This window comes from Branchiostoma belcheri, unplaced genomic scaffold, assembly GCF_001625305.1.
Source record: "Branchiostoma belcheri isolate BF01 breed outbred unplaced genomic scaffold, Haploidv18h27 scaffold63, whole genome shotgun sequence".
NCBI classification, from domain to species: domain Eukaryota; kingdom Metazoa; phylum Chordata; class Leptocardii; order Amphioxiformes; family Branchiostomatidae; genus Branchiostoma; species Branchiostoma belcheri.
Genome location: NW_017804276.1, coordinates 1488822 through 1507200, shown reverse-complemented (window position 1 = coordinate 1507200; position 18379 = coordinate 1488822). Strand labels below are relative to the sequence as shown.

General features: G+C 39.6%; 1 protein-coding gene across 1 annotated transcript in view; it reads left to right on the top strand.

Annotated features, from left to right (window-relative positions):
• LOC109483208 (glycine receptor subunit alphaZ1-like) overlaps window positions 1–15862 on the top strand; it is a 33935-nt gene extending 18073 nt beyond the window's left edge. Inside the window, exons 6-10 of the mRNA XM_019786187.1 lie at window positions 1790–1936; window positions 4137–4310; window positions 7020–7219; window positions 13804–13938; window positions 15626–15862. Of these exons, the coding sequence (XP_019641746.1) occupies window positions 1790–1936; window positions 4137–4310; window positions 7020–7219; window positions 13804–13938; window positions 15626–15862 (893 nt within the window). The remainder of the gene's footprint in view (window positions 1–1789; window positions 1937–4136; window positions 4311–7019; window positions 7220–13803; window positions 13939–15625) is intronic.
• The last annotated feature ends 2517 nt before the right edge of the window (window positions 15863–18379 follow it).

The following is an 18379-nucleotide window of genomic DNA, read 5'->3' as shown; positions in this document are numbered from 1 at the left end:
GTACTAAGAAGCTAAGACAGCTCAGAGAGCTAAGTCAGATTTTTTTCGTAACAAGGCAGCTGGCTTTTGCAGGACATGTACACGTGCACTGATGCTAATAATGCCCCAGTTTGCGTTTGTACGACGATCTTTTAAAGCACATCGTATGAAATCCGGCCCTAAATCTAGTGTATTAGAGGGAAAGACACCAGCAATAGTTATTATAACAACCTTTACCATTATCTTGAAACAGTGTTGTTCTTTGATGCACATATTTCTTTCCTGATGTCTTTGAAAAGCTGCTATATACAGAGGCATTACACAGGTGTCATGATTAATGACACTCGTTCTGCGGTTAAAACCAATGGACATGGGTACAGCCATCATGTCGGAATTCTATCAAAGCAGATCGTAAAAGCGCTTGGAACGCGTTACGCCACGTTTCTTCTCAGCCAGTCTGCTGATAGGGTGTACTCAAGGTAAAGTAATGGCCTCCAGTGTGCCGTCAAAATATCCCAATGGTTATTGAGTTGCATTAAGAACAGATTTGGCAAATATGACTCAGCAAAATACAGACATTCCCTTGGACCGATTTGCATATTTATCACCTCAATCAGACGTTGTTAGTTTTGTAAATTAAGGAAACCATCTTTTAATCTTTAGTATAATTCCTTTTTTTTTCTAATCATCATTTGGAACGTTTCTAAAAGATAACAAAGATGACAAAAAGTTCACTGCTGTTTGAGTTGCAAAACAAGTCGACTGAAGACGTGACAGTGGACAATTGAGTTGTACAGTTCAGTGAATTCTACTGTATTTACCAGCACTTCCTAATTTCTATTACCAGCACTTCCTGATTTCTATTACCAGTACTGCCTGATGTGGTAAGCATGATACACCAGGTGTCTAACCTCAATCAAACCATCGTCAGGTTTGGTTACTACACTGTAATTTGGGAATTCAATGTGTTACACCCATTGGGGAAGAAGAAAATTGAATCCGTGTTCCATTAGGGCCCATGGTTTAGACGTCACAGTAGGTTGCCTTATGTATCAAAAGAATATGACCATTGCTATAGAATTGCTGTAGCATATAAAGGGTTATTGTCAAGAACAACATCCTACATACACCTACAAAACAGCATAATGATAATGTGGACGTTACCCCTAGGAAGAAAAAAGGTGTAAATTAGTTTATCTGTGATTTTACAGAAATGGATTTTAGTTTCGGGTAAGGAAGTATTTTTTGGTGGCTGAGAAGTGAGTATGTCAATCTGTTTGTCCAAACAGAGTACATTGATAGAACTTGGATGGGAGGAAGATTGACAGGCGGGATAGCGGGTGTCAAAAGGTCATACACAGGAAACGGGGTAACCGTTGCCTACTTATCTGGGATTTTAAATTTCCGTTTTTGTTTTACTTCCGGGACAGAAGTATTGTTTTTGGTGGCACAGATTTAGGGGAGTTTGTATGTTTAGGTTCCACACATTGCATAGGGCCACATGACAGGAGAGTGACGTTGGAGTATATGCGTTGGGATTCAGTGGTGCAATAGTCGATTACATCATACTCCATACGTTCACCACAACCCAAAAACATTTACCGCCGAAGTCAGAAATCAATCAATCAATCAATCAATCAATCAATCAATCAATCTATCAAATGGTTTTATTCATAAAACAAGAACTTCTTGTTGTACATTGACAGTCATTGACATTTACATAAATATTAACAGTAATACGGTTCATAAAGTCATTGATATACAGTTTCTATTGTAAAAATCTCTGATTACATGTTTGTTTCCGATGTAGGCGGAGGCGTGCGGGTTCTGTGGGGCTGGAACACCTACTGGTTCCCGGGGCAGACTCCGGTTGTTACCCGCACATCCGGTCTCCATTCCCAGCTCAAGCTGGAGAGCGTGGAGACCTTCGCATACGTCAACTCACTCGTCTCACCAGGTAGATCTGATTATGCCATGCTGATTTGATTATATGGATGACATCCGCGCGCGCATGAACTTTCGGCCGTTTCAAAAAAAAAAGTTTTGACCGTACTGTAAACCGTACAAAGTAGCTGCAAAATGAGCAAATATATGCCGTAAATTGAAAAAAAATATTTGAAAACAATACTTATGCCACAAAATACCAAAATCCATTCTAAAGGACAAGAATAAAATGTAAAGGAATAAAAAATAAAGAGTCTATCATTCACAATGACAATAAAGAATTGTTCAATCTTCATGACCACCTAGATTTCATAATGAAGGCAATTTTTTGTCAAACTTTTTTTAATTCGCACGTTCAAATCAGTTTTTTGGTTCCCAGAGGATGTCATCCATATAATCAAATCAACATGGCCTTATTCATCCCATGTATTCAGTTCTGAAAAGTATTTGACTGTAAAAAATGTGCTAATCGGTAATATGGGGATAAGTGTATGTTATTTGTGCAGAGAAATTATGAATTTCTTTCTGGTACATTAAGCACCCTTGCTATTCCATTGATTCGCCACATAGAGAAATTGTAAATCTCTCTTTGGTAAAATAATGTGATAGCAGGGGTGCTATCTCATTAAGTCACCATATCGACTGTTTAGAGTGTTACGTCGGTGATGGTAAGAAATCCAGGTAATAAGATACGCCAAAAGCAGTTACTCCGAGTCAAGCAAAATCGTATCCAGTTGCTTGAGTAACTGCTTTTTGGCGTGTTTAGTGTGTATAATGAGATACAATTTTCTACCTGTAGCTATCCTACTGTAAAAATAGTTTGTAAGTGTTTTTAAAGACAATACTTTTCAGTACCAAATAACCGGGATAGATAGCCAAAGCTCACCAGATGCCATTCTAGTAGCACAACCGTCGCTATAGACTTTAAGAAGTTAAAGTTCCGTCCCACAACTATGGTGCGTAAGTTGGCACTCATCTCAAGTTCCTGTAGCTCTAGGGTCACACAATTGCACAGTCACTACAGCAGGAGGCTAGTCCTAAGTGCTAAGCAGAGAACGGAATATGTACCATTTCTAAAGTCTTTGGTATGGTATGGCTCGGCCGGAGGTGAACCCCATGTTCATGTCTGCAGGCCTCATCCTATTTTTGCATAAATTATGATAATGAGCTGGAATTTTTAAACACATAATCATGCCAAAATATACCTCTTACTATGTTGAACCAATATATCTGCAAAGATCACTGAAAGAATGCAAAAAGGAATATAAATTTGAAAGAAACCAAATGTCGTTCGGGCATTAACGTCACAAAAAAATTTCGGATGTTTGAGGGTTAAGTGTACGCAATCCATAAACGCCAAGACCTTTACCACAAGATCACATTAGTCAGTCCGATGAATATGATACGATTCACGTTCGGTCAAACGGACATATTTATTCATTTCTAATTTATTGGCAAATGTTACAGTACATTCAGGCAGCGTGGCTGATTTTTGAAAGTCAGCAATTACTAGTATACAAACCACATATAATGCATAAATAGTCACTGGATATAGAATAATACTAACATAAATCAACTTTTCAATTTTTTCCAGACAATTACGTCAAATCTGGTACACGCTTATCGTATTTTTTTTAATTAAACGGCATTTTTACTCCGGTTTCTTTGCTAACATTGAGCTTTTAACAATATTGTAATGTAGTACGTCGATGAAGGTTAGACATCGAGGTAAAAAGATACGCCAAGAAGCAGTTTCTCAAGCAACTAAATATGGTTTTGGAAACAGTCAGACGTTTCAGCTGGTATCCACTAGCTTTCGTCAGTGACTGAGAGACCAGAGGAGAAATGCAGGTTTATAAGCACAAACTATTGATTGATATGCAAATAAGTGAAGATAATTTTTTGGAAGTCCAAAAAGAAACAAAAGTTAGACAAGTCAGGACAAGATGATGCAAATTAGTCAAAAAGCTCCTAGTCGAAAACCAGTGGATACTAGCTGAAACGTCTGACCGTTCCCAAAATCATATCCAGTTGCTTGAGTAACTGTTTTTTGGCGTATTGTAATGTGGTGTTCATAAAATCTGAACTTTGACATTTACAATAACCGAGTCTGCTTGAGTTAAACCCAAGTTGACAGGAAGATGAGATATTTCCCCAGTAATTGCACGTCTTGTGTAAGCTCCAACTCAACGCCGTACGTTTCGATTTTTCAGAGGCCATCTGCGTGTACGAGGGAGGCGTGTGTGACTACCATATGTCTGAGGACTGCCTCCGGAAGCAGTGCACGAGTGTGGAGAAAATCACCACCCAGGAGTGCAGGAACTGTAACTACTTCGGCGGGATGTGCATGAACAATACCTTAGAGGACTGCGAAAGCCTGGCGTATGGTAATTACATGCCTCTCTACCGGAATGCATGCCCGTCGCCAGGGTTTTGATTGAGGGGGTTCTTTCCACTGTCTGCGGGACCTTCAAGCGCCATAGGGGGCATGCTCCCACTGAACATCTTAAAATGTGAACCTTCTAAAATGACATTTCTTGCATTTTTTGGAGGTTTTCAAAGGAAAAATCAAAGATAAATTTTATTCAATGACAAAGTGAGCAGTTTTTCTAGGATTTCAGCTCAGACCATGATATAAATCAGTCCATCTTTTAAAGAAAAAAATGGGACCTTTAGATTTAAAAAAGTGGACCTTCGGGCCCTTTTGGGGGGTCTTCTTAACCCCCAGAACCCCCTCTTGGCTACGGGAGTGATTCCATCTATATATTGTTAAAACGATAGAGTCACAGGAAGTGGAACGGGGTATAACCGCAGACTGACATGAAGGTCAAATAGGAGGTCAAAATGTTCTCGTCGCAAGCTGGTTGTAAGTGAGGTCAAATTGGAAGTCAAAATGGTTTCCCCTTACGTGCTTGGTGGATTGCATCTCCGTGAAGTTGTTTTAAATTTGTTGTTTAAGTCATTATTATAAATTTCTCACAGATTCAGTGTATATTCCACTGTTACTTCCTCCAAATCTGCGGCGGACCATTTGGACCCCGAATTCGACTTCACTTCCTCCCTGCCTCATTTTGACCTCGAATTTCACCTTTCCGTCAGTCTGTGGTTATACCATCCCCCCTACGCTTCATATGACCCTATATAACTACGGGCGCATACACACACGCAAAACCAAAAGCACCTAAAGAAACAGAACCTCCGAACATGGAGGTAATCAATTGCTTTCATTCTCAGAAAATAATGACTGCGATATACTATGCGATTTATTACTCTCCTATTCCCAGCACTTATCGCTAATACACAATGATAGATCTCTGAATTTGTAATAGACTTAAAACGTATGATTTGTTGTGAAACAAATTCAACCTAATGTTGCGCGCACAGTACGATACGACTTCGTTTTTGCGTTATCTGGAATTCCCGGTGTTCGTTTAAGGTCACTTTGATGACTACCAGCATGAATTACCATATGTGTTACGTTCGATTTTTCAAAACCGAAGATAAGAGAACATTTCCGATTAGGCCACACCAAGTAAATTTTATGGATGACGTCCTTTGGAGATCCTAAATCTAATGCGAGAGGGCGAAAAAAAAACAAGAAGGGCCCTAAAAACAAGATGCCTAGATTAGAAATAAACTAAGAGACGACAAATGTTAGGACACAAATTGAATGAGGTGACACAGTGTAACAAGCAAGAAGTCTTTTATTCATCATCAAAACAGCAATAAATCAGGCGGAACAGCAGTTGTCGTCCTGTGCTTTGGGGAGATAGATGGAGCGGTCAGCAAGCTTCTTCAAATGTGGCAGCATGTACAAAAAAACTGAATTCCTAAAGGAAGTCATGATTTCCTTGCTTGATGCTTCATAAGCTTTGGTCCGTACAAACCTATTCGCGGCACTGTCGTGACTCTTTGGTCATAGTTACAGGAAGCGGAATTTCTTGTTTTTTTTCTAGGAACAGGCCAAAATCAATGCGCGCGAGGACGTCATCCATAAAATTTGCTTGGTGTGGCCTAAGGAGAAGCTGGCGGAATGACCTTTACTTGGCTTGAGGTTAGCATTAGGGTGCGTTATTAGCGTTGTCAACAGAGACAGGAATGCAGCTTACAAGCCGGCTTTAAAGGTATCCAGTGCAGTTTTTAGGGCTTGGAAACCAGATGTTTCAAAGTCAATATTCTGGTCATTTATCTACATACCAAGTTGAAACATCACTGTCCCAATGTGTATTCAAGGAGCAAGAATGCCCGAAATTCGGACGTAAAACGGTTACTGGAAGGACCTGGATTGACTTGTAGGGTTACCGTTACCAACCAGAAAATAAAGGACTCATCTTGCGGCTTGTTTATGCAGTTTCAAATGCCTGAAGTATGAAATACTGATTCAAATGTGCTAATATTGGTGAGTATGTGTCTCTATTATACACATTATTTTATTCAGAATATTTCCACTTTTGCCGCCCTGAAATTGCATTGGATGCCTTTAAAATTCCCCCCACCTCTCTCATGCGTCCCACCTGAATAATTATAGGTAATGGTGAAAGTTCGTTTTGCTTTTTTTCAGTTTTAACATAGACTGATGATCGTATCATCGGAGAGAGGGCATTGCCTTACCAAAGCCATGACCTACGCTTGGCTTTATTTCTCTACCGTGGTGAAAGTAAAGGTCACATAGTCCATCATGTTCACACTTCTGTTATGACTACTCAATGTGTACGGACGTAAACTTTGGGGCGGTTGACATGTCGATTTACGTGTCTGACTGCCTTGGCGGAGTAGGTTGACATCACGTGGGTGGGGCACAAAGATTGACAGGCAGACTAATTGGTCAGGCACAGGAAATGGGGTCAATTTGAGAGTAGGTTGACATCGCGTGGGTGGGCACAAAGATTGACAGGCAGACTAATTGGTCAGGCACAGGAAATGGGGTCAATTTGAGAGAAGGTTGACATCGCGTGGGTGGGGCACAAAGATTGACAGGCAGAATGATATAATAGATCAGAAGGTCAGACACAGGAAGTGGGGTGAACTTGAAACATGAAAATCACAAATATTTCCTGGAAGTCTGAAATCTCCGATCTTATTTTAATTTTATCCAGTCGTGCACGGAGACAGCGTGTTTACGACAGGGGAGCTGCGCTTCACCCTGACCCGCCGACTGTCGTACCACCTCCTGCAGACCTACATCCCGTCCATGAGCATCGTGGCCATGTCGTGGGTGTCCTTCTGGATCAACATGGAGTCGGCGCCGGCCAGGACAGGGCTCGGCGTCACGACTGTCCTCACAATGATAACCCAGGTACTTGTCATTGCAGAAGGAAATCATAAACTAGAAAGGTAACATTTGCAACGTAAAAGCATAATGTTTACCTTCGCAAATGGTCTGCTCTGTTAATTCTTACTCAAACACATCCACATGTATGGTGACAGGAGTCTTAATCCCTCCTACAGTCCTACTATAAAATTGCAACATGATGTGACCAAACACCAGTTACCATGGTGACAGACGATCTGGTTCAGGTCATTGACCAGGTCAATTTTGGAACGGAAGAAGAAACAGAGCAAAAACAATGTTTTTCATATGTAAACATGAAGCCCAACGATGTTAAAAGAGCTTTTCTTTGCATAGGATTTGACTCAAAGCATTTGTAAACGTGCTATTTCTTCAATCCTTTGTAAAAATAGAACATAAAAGAAAATAGAATAAAAAATAGATCAACATTTTGGCAGTGATTTAAGCGCAACCTCAAAACACCAACGTACCCCATCGATCCACATAACTGTGTTACCCTAACGATATCACTCAGACTGAGCGTGCAAAATTGCCCTGAAACAAACTAAGGCATCGCACAAAGATGTAGCGTACTTGTAAATGATATCTAGTTAGCTATTTTGGTTGTAAATTCGCAATCTTTATCAATCTAAAACGTAATTTTCCGTTATAATTGGTACGGCATAAGCTCGAGTTATTTGCAATCTAATCTTTCCGTAACAAGAGTCGATCTGGTATTGTCATTACTGGATCAATACGTCGTAATATACGGTGACAAATTGAAACTAAATGTCCTCAGCTATGTGTTAACGAGATGTTATATCACTGCCTGAAAAGTGGGGTTTACCAATGCTTGGTAACTCTGGTATTGGTTGTTTTCGGCAATAAATAACAGTATCATTTACATCATTTGTCTTATAATATTTAGTTTGTTTTCTGTTCGTTATTAGTTTGTCCTACATGTATTTCTTTCATTATTACGACGATTATGATTGTACCTAAGTTAGTTTTTACCTTTTCTGTTATTACCTTCGCCAAGAAGGTTATGTTTTCAGGGGCGTTCGTGTATGTGTGTGTGTGTGTGTGTGTGTGTGTGTGTGTCTGTCTGTCTGTCAACACGATAACTTGAGAAGGCCTTGATGGATTGTCTTGATACTTGGTAGATGGGTAGGTCTTGATGAGACCTCAAAATGATTAGATTTTGGACCCCCTAGCGGCTTGTTATGGTACTGCAGCTGAACTTCCGGTTTTGATATCTCAAGATCCAGACATGCTGTGGTGATGAAATTTGGATGGTAGGTAGCTCTTGTGCTGGGGAAGAAGTGACGTGAGTTTGGGCCCCCTAGCGGCTTGCTCTGGAACTGCAGGGATATATTCTTGAAAATATTCAAAAGGGGATAACTCAAGAAACGGTTGACGGATCGTCGTGATTTTTGGTTTGTAGGTAGCTTACGTGATGCTTAATATAATTATGTGACAATTATGCAAATATGGATGTAATTTTCATAATTTATGGGGAAATTCAATAAATCAGCTGCATTCCATGATAGGACAATTGAAGCTTGTGACATTGGTAATTGACAACGAGAGAAACACAGGCAGATATTGATTATGTTAATAATGACTTAATTTGCATAATTAATGAGAAAATTTATAATTATGCAATGATAACTGCCTGGAATTTCATACTTGTGGTAGTTGAAAGTCAAGTTGAGGTGAACATCATTAAACATAATTTATTCAAATCAGGACCTCATTTGCATAATTTATTAGGAAATACTAGAATGCATTTTGGTTAAGATTATGATAAAATGATATAATTCATGAAAATTAGGTTCTTATTTGTTAAATCAGGGGGGAATAATCTCATGTATAATTTGTCGATCATCAAGATTAGCATCATTTGGCGAAGGTATGAGATCGGGGAACTCTAGTTGTATTATGTATTGTTCTGTGCAGGGAGCGTTGAAAACCGCCATTGGCGATATGCTACCCCTGGATAAATAAAATGAAAATGAAATGAGTATAAACCGTTGGTAAATCCCACATTTTGTAGAGTGAACCCTGCATATAACACTCCATGCGGTATTTTAACTAATACGTAATTATGAATGAATGAATGAATATACCTTTATTCAACCGGCAGACGTATATATTGCCTTAATTTTGTTAGATTTACAAGCAGTTATTAAAATAAGCAGCAATTAAAATCTGCGTACAAAGTAATACAAACATTATCAATTATTTACATTAAAATACACTTATCATAAAAAGTTTCATCTTCATATATAATTATGTCCAAGGATAGTCTAAAAAGGTGTCTTACAATCTCCAAGCAGATCCTCTGGTAGCAATGCAGATCTTTCGGTGACTATTAGACTCTCCTATGGACAACTGATACTGCCTTGCCATCGTAGGATCTGCTTGGAGGGTATGTACATGTACGTCTCTCCTGTAGTTTTTGCCAAAGTTTTCCTATGACGATCCATCAATGTGGCTGTGTATGCAGGGAAGTAGCCAACATTATGATATAGTTCAGCTGCTGTACCTTTGATCGTCCATCAGCTGACCTCTATCACTACAAAATTCACCATCATTAACACGGCGATACGCCCCTTATTCTTCATCTAAACCTTGTTACCTTTCACCCCAAGAAAAATATGTCTTAAATCTTTCTTGAGTATATTTCATGGAAACTTTGTTTCACCCGACTGGGCCTCTTTATATAATTCACTTTATAAATCGAAGACATAAGTGAGGCAAATAGAAAAGACAGATTGGGGGTAATTTAGTGCCAGAGTATAAACGCGAGCGTGGTTTTCATCATCATTTGCATTCTCTATAAGCAGCCACGTGGTGAGGTGGTCTTTCAACTTAAGCAATCAGGTGATAAAAAATAAGGTTGTTAACTTAAACTAGAATCTAAAGGTACTGGCCTCAAATGCCTTGATTTGAATTTTGATTGTAACAATTCGATACACGTATGACAAAGGCAGCTGTTGCTGGTGTTGTGTCCCATACATAGAAACAAATACAGGACAGACAACACTCATTTTCACTTGAGTGAAGTTAGGAAAGTCGTGAAAAGTGCCTTTCCCAAGGGTACAAGTCAGGACGACAGGACTCGAACCAGGAACCTGTTGGTTCCCAGTCGAGCACTCTGTCGTTACGCCACACGACGGTCGTGCACACCCCAGCGATGGGAAAATTACTGTACACCTATTTCCTGACACGAAAAATGAGTACCTACATTCGGTTAGGACCGTCCTCTTCGACGAGACGTTAAAGAACCCACCACGCGTATCTAGAAGAGAACGGGTCCATCTTGCAGATTGGTCGACATCTCCGTTCGGACATTCTAAAAAAGGCCCTTCCACTGTTCCACGTATGTGGTAAAAGTCGAGAGATAAATAAAGATAGACAAACTAGAGAGGTAACATTCGCAAAGGAAATGCATCATGTTTACCTTCAATTCGCATATGCTCTGTTAATTCTTACTCAACACATTCAAATATACATGGTCAGACAGGAGTCTAAATCCCTCCTGCAGTGACACCATGGCGACAGGTCATTGACCTTATTGGTCTGGAGAAGAAGAAGAGGAAACAGAGCAAAAACATTATGTTTTTCTTCGTTAAACATAATAAAAACAAACAGTATTTAATAAATAAAATTCCAGCATTGGTTGGAAAAGGGACACGAACTCCCGTTACCAAACACTACTTTCTACATTGTAAACTTTATTCCAGTCAAAGAAGTTATCATCTCTCTCCAAAATAGTAGTGCTACAGCATCTCAATGACAGTTTCCTATGTTCCTTACTACTTCGAGGGTCCACATCACTTTCACACCAACAAAACTTTAATGTTTTCGATGTACTGTACTTCATTTACTGTACGGATAGATTCTCGTAATTGATAGATCACCAACTTGTCTTGTTTGTATTTATCTTGGTTTTAACCACCTTGTAATTATGCATTTATTTTGTCAATGTGTTTTACAATCGTTGTATGTTTTTGAGCAGAAGGTGTATAAGCAACTTTTTTGCCCAATACTCAATAAATATATGAGAAAAAATTCCTGTCACCAGATTCTGTCGAATATAAAACAGCGATCCTTTCATCCAGAGAAGTTGGTGCATCTCCAATACACAGATCAACATCTCAAGGTCCTAAAAAATGAGGCAATAAATCACTGTGCCCCAGATCGAAATTGGAATTAGAAGCTTCTTTGTTTGCGTCCCACGGGACCGTGCACACGACAGACTCCTAATCCTTCATGCTATGATAAGTCCTGCAGAGACCGTCTCCCTGGTGAAATCAGAGTCGGTCCTTATGTTTCGAATTCAGGCTAGACCTAGTTTCGGAAGTATAGTTTTGGGTGGGTCTGTGGGTTTGTTTGTGTGTGCTTGTCCAGCTGAGACGGTTGACAGGCCATCCCCTTGTTTTGCTTAGGTCACAATTCCCACACGGGGCCCGGCTGGGCAGCTTTTGAGAAGGAAAAGTAAGATATAAACTAGAAAGGCCAATATTTGCTTTGGAGCAAATATAGCGATGGGTTCACCACATTTTACGACATGGCAGGGAAAGAATGAGAAACACAAGGGAAAACAATGATTTACATTGATATAACTATAATATGAAGTAACATACAACTAAAACAACAGTTGGATAGCTATTCCCTACTTTATTGGTTAGGATTTTTAATTGCATAATGCAAACTGTTGATTTAAAAAAAAAAAAAAACGTTCATGCCCCGCATTCCAATGCTGGAGCAGAAAAGCTTGAAATACCTACCAAAACACTTGAATAAAGACATACTGTCAGTATGGAAATGCTCTGTGCAGGTGTTAATCAAGTTAAATCCCAACAGCCAATCAGCAAGAAATGCTCTGTGCAGGTGGAAATGCTCTGTGCAGGTGTTAATCAAGTTAAATCCCAACAGCCAATCAGCAAGAAGTATAGAGGAAAGCTGCATGCCTATTGGTTGATGCCCTGCATTCCATTGTGATGACTCATGCCCAGACGTGGTAAACTCGGCACACTAACACAGTAATACATTTGCTATAACACAGCCAAAAAACTCAAATAAAACCATTCTAAAAGCCTGTATCACAATAATTTAAAAAGCGCCTAGGGGTATTTGCCCACTGTACCTCCATACCAAATTTCAGGACCTTATATTAGGCCCTAAAATGAAGAAGCTGAATCCATTTAAAAAATGGCAGGAGGAGAAGGAGGAGAAGGAGGAGAAGAAGAAGAAACATCAGAAAAAGCAATATGGGTTCACCACCACTTCGTGGTGTGGTGAACCCATAAATACAACAAAACACAGAAAAGTTTTTGATGATAATGATTGGCACTGTTTCTGTACATTCTTGACATAAATTGTTAATTTTCAGTACATACAATCAGCCCGGCCGGGCCAAATGTGACTTCAGCATTACTGGTGCAATCAGAGTTGGTCATTATGTTTCATGATAGGTCTAGCTTCGGAAGTATTGTTTTGGGTGGGTATGTCTGTTTGTGTGAGTGTATGCTTGTCCAGCTGAGACGACTAACAGACAATCCCCCGCGCCCGGTGTTCGTGAAATCAGAGTCGGTCCTTATGCTTCAGGATAGACCTAGTTTTTTTTAAGTATTGTTTTGGGTGGGTCTTGTGGGTTTGTGTGTATGCTTGTGCATCTGAGAAGGTTGACAGTACGGGTGGGTGGATGTTTGGATACTTTATTGACAGGGAGTTATACATTCTGAAGTTGACTCAGTACGCGTCAGATAGGAGTAAGTTGACAGCACGAGGAGAAATCCGGGAATTCATTGACTGTGTGTAATACCCGATTAAATAAAATCATACAATCCCCACCACAATTACAATACATTGACGAATACCCGAAACACTCCCCAGAGATCTGAAATATCTGATTTCTCTTTACTCTTTAACTTCCCACTTTTAGAGTGTCTCTTCGATTCTCTACAAAGATGGGAACTGCCACTCTAGTTGTTGTCCACAGCTAAGCTAGCACCCACGCAAGCACACTCGGCTATCGCTGTCTTCCACCTAACATCTCCTCATAAGCCTTTACAACTAAATCATCGACAATCCTCCCCTAGCAAAGATACTATGCAGTATTAATGATAAATAACTTTTTTTATTATTTCAAACTGTTCATTCCATAACAACGCTCGAAATGAATTGACTCTTCAAACTTCTACAATTTATCCCAATTTTTCTAAACTTACAGACGAACAAAAAACTATTCTTCGTCCCAAAACCCACAAATTCTGGAAAAGGTGGGACATTGCGTCTTCCATGGTTTAAAAAAGAGAAGTCAAACCCTTCAGACATAGTTTTAGACATAGCAATAGTTTTAGACAATTAGATTTCATTATGTACATTTTGAAGTTATTTTATACACTGTTTCAGAGTTCTTTTATGTTTGTAACTTGCAATTACCATTCAGACATGGATTTGCAATAAAGTTATATTACAAAATATATGAAAAGGCATTGTATATGCAAGTAAATTGCAAACTAGCTAGGTACTCTAACCAAAAACTTACAAACTGGTAGGATGGGAAAAGAATCACTCAAATAACGTTTTATGTTTTGCAGAGCGGCCGGATCATCGCGATGCCTGAAGTGTCGTACGTGCGGGCTGTGGACGTGTGGCTGCTCGGCTGTCAGCTCTTCGTCTTCCTGGCGCTCATCGAGTTCGCCGCGGTTAACTACATCTCCAGGAGAATCCGCGTGAGGGATAAAGATATATAGAAAATCAATGAAGAATTACTTTTCCTCTGTCCCCTTCCGACACTGACTCCCCCCTGAATTATCAGGACACCTTTGGACAAAAACCTCTCACCTTTCGGAGAATCATCACAGAAATGTTCACTTTGTCGTTTTATTACCCTTATGTACACGAATCCCCTATGTCCTCTAAGTTTCTATCCCTGGCGTGATAAAAACTCACATTTTGACCCTTTGTCGAAGTAATTTTGGACAAAGATCCTGCAGTAAGACTTCTAACACCTACTCTATCATGCACGGCACATATTTGGCGCACGGGCCCTAAGTCTAACTCATAAATCTACATTATGCACCAATTCTGGCGTATCGTAAAGGCTTAGGGTAATATGTATCAGAGGGAGAGGGTAGGATTTGCCAAATGGCTAGTAAAGAATATTGCCGCTTTATCATTCTAATATAAAAAGCCGATGCAGTCTGATTTGTACTTTCAGACTATGCCTGAGTTATCCCCGTTGGCCTCCGTAAGCCATGCAAGGCGTCGTTATGTCAGTTTTATTTATGTGAATTCTCCAAACGTTGTGTCGGCACTTCTGGAGCCGTTTCTCATATCTATCTTTACCAGAATGATTGGCCCGTGTGGAGCTTGTTTGTGGGAATTGCTAAGCATTGGATGGGATGTGATCATAGAGAAGTTGCGCCAAAAGACAGTTACTCAAGCAACTGGGTATAACTTTGGAAACGGTCAGGCGTTTCAGGTAGCATCCACTCACTCACTCCACGTCAGACCGTTTGCAAAATCATATCCAGTTGTTTGAGTAACTGTCTTTTGCTGGCGTATCTTATTATCACCGGATATCTGACCTTCATCTCACCTTCATCTACTTATAGAGAAGTTGGTTATGTATGAGGGTGTCTTTATTAATGGTGTGGGAACAACATTATTCCCATACTGATACACGCATGGTACGCCATCGTACGTACTTGCGAGGTAGACGTCGCCACAAACTTTCTGCAACTTATGATCCACTACCAAGAGAGTTGTGCTCTTTTCTGCATAAGGCCACAGCAAGTAATCTTTATAGATGACATCAGCGCGCGCATCATAATGTTGGCCCGATTTTGGAAAAAAAAAGAGATTTTGTTGCCACCTGAAAGTCAACATGCCGAAAATGGGCAAAGATGTCTGTTGCCATGCCGGAACGTGGATGGCAGATAAATGTGAAGAGGGGAGACAAGGCTCTGATTTGATGCTTGGTCTTTTACTTTCTTGCATTCCATTCCTTTTATATGTCATATTCACTAAATCAAAACAATGGTTTAAAAAATTTTCATTGACAAATGAATGCTGTAATAGTTGGCATTGAACATACCACAATAAAGAAATGGTTTCTTGTTTATGGTCTATGATGTCAAACTTTGAAAATGTAGGAACCTTGTTTTTTGCCCCCCCCCCGTTTCTTTCGCCCTATTACATTATATTTGGAGTCTGCGGAGGATGTTATCCATAAAATGTACTTGCTGTTGCCTAACGTGACGTCACAAAAGCGGGAGATTGCTCATTCTTTGACAAAGACTGGAGTTGTACAATCCTGAATTTGAGTATGCCCGCAACTTTTTTTGTTGTATACCACAGTTAAAATCTGTTTCTCCCCTTCAAGTTTTAACTGATACTCATGAATATCCATTACAGATGGACGGAGACTCGGACAGCGGCGTCAATGGAAAAGTTCTCGGCAAGAAAGAAGCCGTCGGACTTCCTCTGCCGGATCCGCTGGTCAGAGCCAAGAAAAAGATGACCGGGATGGACATTGCCGACGCCGTGGACCACTTTAGCCGCATCGGGTTCCCTGTGGCCTTCGTCATTTTCAACGTTTTATACTGGGCCATGTACGTGGTCATCATGCGGGAGCCTAAAGCAACGCAGTAACTACCAACGAATGTCTCCATTCCGTGCTATTATACACACGTAAGGTCATGTTGATTTGATTATATGGGTGACATCCTCTGGGACCCCAAAACTGATGCGAGCGTGCGAATAAAAAAAAAGTTTAGAAAAAAAGTTGCTTTCATTGTGAAATCTACGTGGTTATGAAGGTTGAACGAATGACACAGAGTATGGTTTGGCAAATAACCTACCCTTCAAATTCTTTTCATTTTCGTCTTTTTTGTTTGATTTTGTCATTCTACGACACTGGTATTTTCCAATTTTTTTTTGCAACTTACGATATAGAATCGCTCATTTTCCAACTGTTTTGTACGATTTACAGTTTGGCTGAAAACTTTTTTTTGGAAACGGCCGAAAATTCATGCACGCGCGGATGTCATCCATACAATCAAATCAAATAGGCCTAGTTATACCTACTGGGGAAATTAGTGTACATCCTTCACATTGTATATCTACAGACTAAGCATGGCATGTATGTACAGAGTGAAATGCCAAAGGTACTGGTTATTGATTGCCTAATCTGTATCAGACTGTGACCCCGCCAACAGCTGGACCTGTGACATTTCCCCACATATGGTCGTTAGAGATATCACGTAGGTAGCAGGCGTCATGGCTGGACTCGTTTGCTTTTTACCGCGTGAAATTTGATCTTTCAGTATAACTGAAAGCATGCGTAAATGTTCAGTGTATTCACTCCAGTGGAAAAAAAAATTGAACCTTTACGCACGATTTAAGATATGCTTAAAGACCGCTGTTTTTGCAGAGTTTGCTTTATTTTAAACTACATTAAAAGTGGGATTAGTAAGACCAAGTAGTCGTTTTACGCGAAAGATTGTATCAGTACAAAGTACCTTTGTACATAAAACGCTATTGGTAAATATTACTTTTTGTGCAGTGAGCCCTGCATTATGAAAAATAAACGTCATGTGTTATTTAGCTATTACGGGGTGCGTTTAATAGTTATGGGAATGGTTGCTTAACTTTAGCGGTAAACATAGTGAAAGTTAGGTCTATTAACTGTTGTCAATGCCAAAGTTATAAAATGCCAATGGCACCTATTACCATGTATTTATCGTCATTGCACATGCAGTGGAAAGATAGCGTTAAAAAGTGAGTCCAGCCACGAAAACATTTATGCCATGTTGATTTGATTATGTGGATGACATCCTCTTGGAACCCCAAAACTGATGCGAGCGTGCGAATAAAAAAATGTTTAGCAAAAAGTTGCTTTCATTATGAAATCTACGTGGTCATGAAGGTTGAAGAAATGACACAGAGTATGGTTTGGCGAATAATCTACTCTTCAAATTCATTTCTTTAGATTTTCGTCTTCTTCGTTTGAATTTGGCATTCTACGACATTGATATCGTTTTCAATTTTTTTTTTTGCAACTAATGGTACATAGTTTCTCATTTTGCAACTGTTTTGTACGATTTACAGTGTGGTTGAAGACTTTTTTTGGAAACGGCCAAAAAATCATGCGCGCGTGGATGTCATCTATATAATCAAATCAACATGATCTTATGGATAAAACTGTTAGTCAGACCATGGGATGATCGGGTGAACATGACAATTGGATTTCTCGTCGGTGGATAAATACCTGCAGTATGAAATGACGCACGAGAAGGCGTTATTTATCGTCAGTAAGGACAGACTGACGAAGCGTTACAGACATAAATAGGTTGTGGCAGCGGCACGGCGACCCACAGTGGTGACAAATTAGTTATTTCTACACGACCGAACGTCGTGTCAGATGCTATAGGATGTCACTTCAGCGTAAGGCACTTCAACATATTACATTTCGTGGTCTGTGACAGCGAATAATTGATCCTACCTACACTGATAACGCACAGATCTTACAGTGTTACAACTACAAATGCTCCCCAAAAGCAGTTACTCAAGCAACTGGATATGATTTTGGAAACAGTCAGACGTTTCAGCTAGCATCCACTAGCTTTCATCAGTGATTGAAAGACCAGAGGAGAAATGTAGGTTTATTATTTAAAGCACAAACTACTAATTTATATGCAAATAAGTGAAGGCAAGGAATAATTTTTGGAAGTCCAAAAAGGAACAAAAGTTAGACAAGTCAAGACAAGATGATGCAAATTAGTCAAAATTAGCTCCTAGACGAAAGCTTGTGGATACTACCTGAAACGTTTCCAAAATCATATCCAGTTGCTTGAGTAACTGCTTTTTCGGTGTATCTTACCACCTGGATGTCTAACCTTCATCGACGTAACTACAATGCTTATTGTACAAATGTATTATATTCTATAGTATTACGTTGGAATGGTATACATAAAAAACACCTTCAGTAATCGTGCCAATGTGGTATATGCAAGAATGTGAAATTCTAGATAAATTCTAGATACCCATACAAAATCTGTTTTATCGTTCTTACAAATGAGCAAATTTTGGTAGATTCGAATGTAAATTTTACAGTTATATGGATTTTTGGGTACAGCCACAGTTACAGCTGTAAACTATTTTATAAGC